We start from the raw sequence: 10105 nt of genomic DNA on the forward strand, positions 1-10105 counted from the left end.
AGCTAGGAGTGACATGATGGTCCATACTGATATACCCAGGAAGTAGCTAGGAGTGACATGATGGTCCATACTGATATACCCAGGAAGTAGCTAGGAGTGACATGATGGTCCATACTGATATACCCAGGAAGTAGCTAGGAGTGACATGATGGTCCATACTGATATACCCAGGAAGTAGCTAGGAGTGACATGATGGTCCATACTGATATACCCAGGAAGTAGCTAGGAGTGACATGATGGTCCATACTGATATACCCAGGAAGTAGCTAGGAGTGACATGATGGTCCATACTGATATACCCAGGAAGTAGCTAGGAGTGACATGATGGTCCATACTGATATACCCAGGAAGTAGCTAGGAGTGACATGCTGGTCCATACTGATATACCCAGGAAGTAGCTAGGAGTGACATGCTGGTCCATACTGATATACCCAGGAAGTAGCTAGGAGTGACATGCTGGTCCATACTGATATACCCAGGAAGTAGCTAGGAGTGACATGATGGTCCATACTGATATACCCAGGAAGTAGCTAGGAGTGACATGATGGTCCATACTGATATACCCAGGAAGTAGCTAGGAGTGACATGCTGGTCCATACTGATATACCCAGGAAGTAGCTAGGAGTGACATGCTGGTCCAAGCATACTGATATACCCAGGAAGTAGCTAGGAGTGACATGCTGGTCCATACTGATATACCCAGGAAGTAGCTAGGAGTGACATGATGGTCCATACTGATATACCCAGGAAGTAGCTAGGAGTGACATGATGGTCCATACTGATATACCCAGGAAGTAGCTAGGAGTGACATGCTGGTCCATACTGATATACCCAGGAAGTAGCTAGGAGTGACATGCTGGTCCAAGCATACTGATATACCCAGGAAGTAGCTAGGAGTGACATGATGGTCCAAGCATACTAATATACCCAGGCTAACCAATCACCATCGTAACATTCTAATTTACATTCTGACTGGAATAATCATGTCATGATACTTTGGGTGCTAACAGTGGCGCCCATTACAGATACTAAACCTCCAACCCAGTTGACCCTCTACTGTACTGTATAGATACTAACCTGCCAGGGAGGTAAAGACACTGTGTAGGCTACTTCCGTGGGACTGTATTCTGTAGCCACGACTACAGAACATATTGTACACATCACAATCACATGTTCTTCATCATAGCCAGACAACAGGCTTCCTCAGGATGTTTACATGATGTTTAATGGAAGATGGATGATACAAGGTGAATGGCGTTATCTTTTTAAAGAGCAACTCTCTCAATAGGCAAAGAGGCAGACATTTTGGGGAAATGACATTCAAGAAGCATTGAAAAAATAGAGCAACTATAAAAGGACAAACCTGAGAAAACAACAGTTGTCTGTTGATATGTTACCATGGTAACACTCCTCCAGACAGCGTGAAACCATGTTGTTTTACATGGATCCAATAACACCTCAGGTGTGTCAACTATAACAGAGACAGGAGGCAACTGAAAGACACAGTAACAGAAATGAGATTCTAGATGTAGAACTTAGAAAGATGGTCATTCTAGATGTAGGACTTAGAAGATGGTCATTCTAGATGTAGGACTTAGAAGATGGTCATTCTAGATGTAGGACTTAGAAGATGGTCATTCTAGAACTAGAACTTAGAAGATGGTCATTCTAGATGTAGGACTTAGAAGATGGTCATTCTAGAACTAGAACTTAGAAGATGGTCATTCTAGAACTATAACTTAGAAGATGGTCATTCTAGATGTAGGACTTAGAAGATGGTCATTCTAGAACTAGAACTTAGAAGATGGTCATTCTAGAACTATAACTTAGAAGATGGTCATTCTAGATGTAGGACTTAGAAGATGGTCATTCTAGAACTAGAACTTAGAAGATGGTCATTCTAGAACTAGAACTTAGAAGATGGTCATTCTAGATGTAGAACCTAGAAGATGGTCATTCTAGATGTAGGACTTAGAAGATGGTCATTCTAGAACTAGAACTTAGAAGATGGTCATTCTAGAACTAGAACTTAGAAGATGGTCATTCTAGATGTAGGACTTAGAAGATGGTCATTCTAGAACTAGAACTTAGAAGATGGTCATTCTAGAACTAGAACTTAGAAGATGGTCATTCTAGAACTATAACTTAGAAGATGGTCATTCTAGATGTAGGACTTAGAAGATGGTCATTCTAGAACTAGAACTTAGAAGATGGTCATTCTAGAACTAGAACTTAGAAGATGGTCATTCTAGATGTAGGACTTAGAAGATGGTCATTCTAGAACTAGAACTTAGAATATGGTCATTCTAGAACTATAACTTAGAAGATGGTCATTCTAGATGTAGAACCTAGAAGATGGTCATTCTAGAACTATAACTTAGAAGATGGTCATTCTAGAACTATAACTTAGAAGATGGTCATTCTAGAACTATAACTTACTTAGAAGATGGTCATTCTAGAACTATAACTTAGAAGATGGTAATTCTAGATGTAGGACTTAGAAGATGGTCATTCTAGAACTAGAACTTAGAAGATGGTCATTCTAGAACTAGAACTTAGAAGATGGTCATTCTAGATGTAGAACTTAGAAGATGGTCATTCTAGATGTAGGACTTAGAAGATGGTCATTCTAGATGTAGGACTTAGAAGATGGTCATTCTAGAACTATAACTTAGAAGATGGTCATTCTAGATGTTGGACTTAGAAGATGGCAACTTCATGAGGAGTATGAGACACGCTGTTGTCAAACATTCTAACTGATAACTAACATTACAAAGGGCTGCTCCTTGAAACCTTGTTGAACTGGCAATTTTCTGAATAGAACACTTTAGAATAACCTTCTAGAATGTGCCTCACTATGGGGTGTAAATACATCTCCATACTCCAACGTCACTGTATGAGTGAGTCCCACAGGGTTTAACTTCATTTGATCCCCTTCAGTTAACACACTGTAGTAGAGAACATCAGATTACATCACAAATAGCCTCCCAAAATGGCCCCCTATTCCCTACATAGTCCACTACTTTTAACCAGAGCCCTGCGGGTAGTGCACTATATAGGGAATAGGGGGCCATTTTGGGTTGTAGCCCACGATGTTCGGTTGTCTACTATGATGTGATACTGGTTTGGTTTATGACAACATCCTCTCTATCTCGTTCTAGACCGTGCCTAACCTAACTTCCTGTTTACACCTTTCATACCAGCCTCTGTCTTTTACTATTATACAGGTGGGCCTTGGAGGGAGGGAGGAGAGGAGGGGGGAGGAAGAAAGAGGGAGAGACAGTCCTTCTAAATGAAGAGGGAGAGAAGGAGGGAGGGGGGAGAGGAGGGGGGAGGAAGAAAGAGGGAGAGACAGTCCTTCTAAATGAAGAGGGAGAGAAGGAGGGAGAGGGGAGACAAGGGGAGAGGGAAGCATGGAGAGAAGGATGAGGTCTCTATCCATCCCAGTCCTTCTTGATGGAGGAAGGAGGGATGAAAGTGGGGGAGACGGGAGAGAGAAGGAAGGAAGGGGAAAGGAAGAGGTGGAGACACAGGGAGAGGGAAGGAGGGAGAGAGAAATGGTCCCAGTCCTTCTTGATGGAGGAAGGAGGGATGAAAGTGGGGAGACGGGAGAGAGAAGGAAGGAAGGAAGGGGAAAGGAAGAGGTGGAGACACAGGGAGAGGGAAGGAGGGAGAGAGAAATGAGGCTCCTCTCTATTCGTCCCAGTCCTTCTTGATCCCCAGGTTCCACTCCCAGGAGAGGTGGTCGGTCTTGTCGTCGTCGGTGAAGTGGGACTTGATGTGGTAGCTGCCTCTGACAATCATGCCTTTGGGCGCCTCCTCCACCGGGGTCATGAACTCGTGCTCCTCCACCCGCGGCCCGTAGCTGCCCACCATGTACACCGCCTTGTCCACTGCACGACACAAAATGGACGCTCAGTTGCACACTTGTCAGTAGCCAGGTTTTAGGTGAATGTGGGGAAACTGACATCTTGTGTCAATGAAAACACACAAAATGGCAGCTCAGTTGTATCGCTGTTAACCCGGAATTAGGTGTACGTGTGGAAACTGTGATGTCTTGTGTCGATGACAACACATAAAATGGCAGCTCAGTTGCACCCTTGCTAGCCAGGGTTTAGATGTATGTATCAGAAACTGACACGGTCTATGGACCTAAACAGCACAGCGTATCCACAGCTCGGCACAAAATGGGGTCCTCCTTACCTCTGATTCCTTTCCTGTAGGTCAGATGGACGTACTTCAGCCCAGACACAATATCCCTGTTAACCTGGAGAGGGGAGGAGAGGAGGGGAGGGAAGGGAGAGGAGGAGGAGGGGAGGGGAGGGAAGGGGAGGAGGAGGAGGGGAGGGGAGGGAGGGGAGGGGGAGGAGGGAGGAGGGGGGGGGGAGGGGAGGGGGGGGAGATTGGAGGAGGGGAGAGGAGGGAAGGAAAGGAAAGGAGAGTTATTGTAATATGAAGTCTCATTAAGAGGCAAGGGAGGGGAGGGGACTTTAGACAGCTTTGTTCCAAAACACTCTACTCCCTATTCAGTGCACAATGTTTGACCAGGGCACTTAGTCCTATAGACCCTGGTCTAAATTAGTGCCCTCAGTCCTATAGACCCTGGTCTAAAGTAATGCCCTCAGTCCTATAGACCCTGGTCTTAATTAGTGCCCCAAGTCCTATAGACCCTGGTCTAAATTAGTGCCCTCAGTCCTATAGACCCTGGTCGAAAGTAGTGCCCTCAGTCCTATTGACCCTGGTCTACAGTAGTGCCCTTAACCCTATAGACCCTGGTCTAAGTAGTGCCCTCAGTCCTATAAACTCTGGTCTAAAGTAGTGCCCTTAGTCCTATAGGCCCTGGTCTAAAGTAGTGCCCTTAGTCCTATAGACCCTGGTCTAAGTAGTGCCTTCAGTACTACAGGTCCTGGTCTAAAGTAGTGCCCTTAGTCCTATAGGTCCTGGTCTAAAGTAGTGCCCTTAGTCCTATAGACCCTGGTCTAAAGTAGTGCCCTTAGTCCTATAGGCCCTGGTCTAAAGTAGTGCCCTCAGTCCTATAGACCCTGGTCTAAAGTAGTGCCCTCAGTCCTATAGACCCTGGTCTAAAGTAGTGCCCTTAGTCCTATAGACCCTGGTCTAAAGTAGTGCCCTTAGTCCTATAGACCCTGGTCTAAAGTAGTGCCCTTAGTCCTATAGACCCTGGTCTAAAGTAGTGCCCTTAGTCCTATAGACCCTGGTCTAAAGTAGTGCCCTCAGTCCTATAGACCCTGGTCTAAAGTAGTGCCCTCAGTCCTATAGGTCCTGGTCTAAAGTAGTGCCCTCAGTCCTATAGGTCCTGGTCTAAAGTAGTGCCCTTATTCCTATAGGTCCTGTTCAATGGTGCTTCTAAACCATCTCCAGAGAAGGTTTCCTGTTGGCATTCAAAAAGCCCTTGTGTACCTTTATAGAGGAACAGACATGCCGTAGCCTGACACCGCCTGGTATAGAGGTCCTGGATGGCAGGAAGCTTGACCCAAGTGATGTACTGGGCCGTTCGCTCTACCCTCTGTAGTGCCTTGCGGTCGGAGGCCGAGCAGTTGCCATTACCAGGCGTTGATACAAACAGGATGCTTTCGATGGTGCAGGTGTAGAACCTTTTGAGGATCTGAGGACCCATGCCAAATCTTTTCAGTCTCTTGAGGGGGAATAGGTTTTGTTGTGCCCTCTTCACGACTGTATTGGTATGCTTGGACTATGTTAGTTTGCTGGTGATGTGGACACCAAGGAACTTGAAGCTCTCAACCTGCTCCACTACAGCCCCGTCGATGAGAATGGGGGCGTGTTCGGTCCTCGTTTTCCTGTAGTCCACAATCATCATCTTTGTCTTGATCACATTGAGGAAGGGTTGTTGTCCTGGCACCACACGGCCAGGTCTCTAACCTCCCTATAGGCTGTCTCGTCGTTGTCGGTGATCAGGCCTACCACTGTTTTGCCATCGGCAAACTTGATGATGTGTTGGAGTCGTGCCTGGCTGTGCAGTCATGAGTGAACAGGGAGTACATTAGGGGACTGAGCACACACCCCTGAGGGGCACCTGTGTTGAGGACCAGCATGGCAGATGTGTTGTTACCTAACCTCATCACCTGGGGGTGGCCCGTCAGGAAGTCCAGGATCCAGTTGCAAAGGGAGGTGTTTAGTCCCAGGGTCCTTAGCTTATTGATGAGCTTTGGGGGCACTATGGTGTTAAACGCTGAGCTGTAGTCAATGAATAGCATTTTCATTGGTCTTCCCTTTGTCCAGGTGGGAAAGGGCAGTGTGGAGTGCCTAGAGATTGCATGATCTGTGGATCTGTTAGGACGGGTATGCAAAGTGGAGTGGGTCTAGGGTTTCTGGGATAATGGTGTTGATGTGAGCCATGACCAGCCTTTTAAAGCACTCCATGGCCAAATTTCAGTCTCGGGTCTGTAGTCATTTAGGCAGGTTACTTTAGTGTTCTTGGGCACAGGGACTATGGCGGTCTGCTTAAAACATGTTGGTATTACAGACTAAGACAGGGAGAGGTTGAAAATGTCAGTGAAGACACTTGCCAGTTGGTCAGCACATGCTCGCAGTACACGTCCTAGTAATCCGTCTGGCCCTATGGCCTTGTGAATGTTGACCTGTTTAAAGGTCTTACTCACATCGGCTGAGGAGAACGTGATCACACATTCTTCCAGAACAGCTGGTGCTCTCATGCATATTTCAGTGTTATTTGCCTCAAAGCGAGCATAGAAGTAGTTTAGCTCATCTGGTAGGCTCGTGTCACTGGGCAGTTCTCAGCTGTGCTTCCCTTTGTAGTCTAATGGTTTGCAAGCCCTGTACATCCGACGGCGTCAGAACCGGTGAGCACTCGATCTTAGTCCTGTATTGACGCACCTGTTTGATGGTTCAGCGGAGGGCTTTGCGGGATATATTATAAGCTTCCGGGTTAGTCCTGCTTCTTGAAAGCGCCAGCTCTACCCTTTAGCTCAGTGAGGATGTTGCCTGTAATCCATAGCTTCTGGTTGGGGTATGTACATACGGTCACTGTGGGGACGACATCATCGATGCACTTATTGATGAAGCCAATGTCTGATGTGGTGTCCTCCTCAATGCCATCAGAGGAATCCTGGAACATATTCCAGTCTGTGCTAGCAAAACAGTCCTGTTGCTTAGCAACTGCTTCCTTTGACCACTTTTTTATTGATCTAGTCACTGCTGCTTCCTGCTTCAATTTTTGCTTGTAAGCAGGAATCAGAAGGATATAATTATGGTCAGGTTTGCCAAATGGAGGGCGAGGTAGAGCTTTGTATGCGTCTCCTCATACCCGCGTAAAACTGACTATCCTACCGATCCTTGACTTCGCCAATGTCATTTACAAAATAGCCTCCAACACCCTACTCAGCAAACTGGATGTAGTCTATCACAGTGCCATCCGTTTGGTCACCAAAGCCCCACTGGTCATCCCCAAAGTCAACACCTCCTTTGGTGCCTTTCCTTCCAGTTCTCTGCTGCCAATGACTGGAAGGAATTGCAAAAATCACTGAAGCTGGAGACTTATATCTCCCTCTCTAACTTTAAGCATCAGCTGTCAGAGCAGCTTACCGATCACTGTACCTGTACACAGCCCATCTGTCAATAGCACACCCAACTACCTCATCCCCATATTGTTATTTATCTACTTGCTCTTTTGCATCCCAGTATTTCTACTTGCACATCATCATCTGCACATCTATCACTCCAGTGTTCATTTGCTAAATTGTAATTATTTTGCCTCCTCGTTTATGTCACACTGCTATGCTTTATCTTGACCAGGTCGCAGTTGTAAATGAGAACTTGTTCTCAACTGGCCTACCTGGTTAAATAAAGGTGTTCTCAACTGGCCTACCTGGTTAAATAAAGGTGTTCTCAACTGGCCTACCTGGTTAAATAAAGGTGTTCTCAACTGAATGCACCAATTTGTAAGTCGCTCTGGATAAGAGCGTCTGCTAAATGACTTAAATGTAAATGTAAATGTAACTGGCCTACCTGGTTAAATAAAGGTGAAATAAAATAAATAAAAAAAGAGAAGAGAGCAGAACAGAACCAAACAGAGCAGAGAAGAACAGAACAGAACAGAGCAGAGAAGAACAGAACAGAACCAAACAGAGCAGAGAACAGAACAGAACAGAACCAAACAGAGCAGAACAGAACAGAACAGAACAGAACAGAACAGAACCAAACAGAGCAGAGAAGAACAGACAGAACAGAGCAGAGAAGAACAGAACAGAACAGAGCAGAGAAGAACAGAACAGAACAGAGCAGAGAAGAACAGAACAGAACAGAACAGAGCAGAGAAGAACAGAACAGAACAGAACCAAACAGAGCAGAGAAGAACAGAACAGAACAGAGCAGAGAAGAACAGAACAGAACAGAACAGAGCAGAGAAGAACAGAACAGAGCAGAGAAGAACAGAACAGAACAGAACCAAACAGAGCAGAACAGAACAAAACAGAGCAGAACAGAAAGGTGAAGAGGAGATTGATCCCTGATCTGTTTCACCAGTCTTGTGTTTATCTCCCCCCCCCCCACCAGGTGTCTCCTATTTCCCTCCATTATCCCCAGTGTATTTATACCTGCTTTTTCTGGTTGTCCGTTGCCAGTTCGTCTTGTTTTGTCAGGTCTTACCAGCGTGTTTCCTCTTTCTCCTGTTCAAGTTCTAGTTTTCTAGTCTTCCCGGTTCCAACCTTTCTGCCTGTCCTGGCCCTGAGCCTGCCTGTCGTTCTGGCCCTGAGCCTGCCTTCCGTTCTGGCCCTGATTGACTCTGTCTTGGACTTACGAACCTCTGCCTGCGGTTCTGGCCCTGATTGACTCTGTCTTGAACTTATGAACCTCTGCCTGCCGTTCTGTCCCTGGTTGACTCTGTCTTGGACTTATGAACCTCTGCCTGCCCTCGACCTGCCCTTTAAACTGTCCCTATGTTATAAAAAATATTCTGAGACCCGAACCATCCGACTCCTGTATCTGCATCTAGGTCAAGTGCTGAGTCGTGACAGAGATGTTCTCACCTTAAAGTGTATCTTCACTCTGTAGTCCAGGACAAAGAAGGAGAAGGTTCTTACCTTGAAGTGTATCTTCACTCTGTAGTCCACTCCTTCCTTCATGGTGAAACTCTTCTTCTTCAGAGCTTCCGGGTCACCTGCAGGTCAACACCATGACAACGTGAGGTCAACAGATGAGGTTATCACTTCAATATTCAAACACAACAGCCAAACTGCTGATGATATCCATACATTCTCTGTGTCTCTGACTGTTCTCTGTGTCTCTGACTGTTCTCTGTGTCTCTGACTGTTCTCTGTGTCTAGTCTCTGACTGTTCTCTGTGTCTCTGACTGTTCTCTGTGTCTCTGACTGTTCTCTGTGTCTGGTCTCTGACTGTTCTCTGTGTCTGGTCTCTGACTGTTCTCTGTGTCTGGTCTCTGACTGTTCTCTGTGTCTGGTCTCTGACTGTTCTCTGTGTCTGGTCTCTGACTGTTCTCTGTGTCTGGTCTCTGACTGTTCTCTGTGTCTCTGACTGTTCTCTGTGTCTGGTCTCTGACTGTTCTCTGTGTCTGGTATCTGACTGTTCTCTGTGTCTGGTCTCTGACTGTTCTCTGTGTCTCTGACTGTTCTCTGTGTCTGGTATCTGACTGTTCTCTGTGTCTCTGACTGTTCTCTGTGTCTGGTCTCTGACTGTTCTCTGTGTCTCTGACTGTTCTCTGTGTCTGGTCTCTGACTGTTCTCTGTGTCTCTGACTGTTCTCTGTGTCTCTGACTGTTCTCTGTGTCTCTGACTGTTCTCTGTGTCTGGTCTCTGACTGTTCTCTGTGTCTCTGACTGTTCTCTGTGTCTGGTATCTGACTGTTCTCTGTGTCTGGTATCTGACTGTACTCTGTGTCTCTGACTGTTCTCTGTGTCTCTGACTGTTCTCTGTGTCTCTGACTGTTCTCTGTGTCTCTGACTGTTCTCTGTGTCTCTGACTGTTCTCTGTGTCTAGTCTCTGACTGTTCTCTGTGTCTGGTCTCTGACTGTTCTCTGTGTCTGGTATCTGACTGTTCTCTGTGTCTGGTCTCTGACTGTTCTCTGTGTCTGGTCTCTGACTGTTCTCTGTGT

The 10105-nt window shown here is 46.1% G+C and overlaps 1 protein-coding gene across 1 annotated transcript; it reads right to left on the bottom strand.

Annotated features, from left to right (window-relative positions):
• Positions 1-3635: 3635 nt before the first annotated feature.
• Positions 3636-9223, bottom strand: LOC124013346 (rho GDP-dissociation inhibitor 2-like). The gene is made up of 3 exons (XM_046327638.1): positions 9078-9223; positions 4204-4267; positions 3636-3893 (listed from the first exon to the last, which is right to left on the bottom strand). Exons 1-3 carry the CDS (start codon positions 9117-9119, stop codon positions 3694-3696), a joined length of 306 nt encoding a protein of 101 aa, XP_046183594.1. The 5' UTR covers positions 9120-9223; the 3' UTR covers positions 3636-3693.
• Positions 9224-10105: the final 882 nt, after the last annotated feature.

Source organism: Oncorhynchus gorbuscha, linkage group LG24 (assembly GCF_021184085.1).
Source record: "Oncorhynchus gorbuscha isolate QuinsamMale2020 ecotype Even-year linkage group LG24, OgorEven_v1.0, whole genome shotgun sequence".
In the NCBI taxonomy this organism is placed as follows: Eukaryota; Metazoa; Chordata; class Actinopteri; order Salmoniformes; family Salmonidae; genus Oncorhynchus; species Oncorhynchus gorbuscha.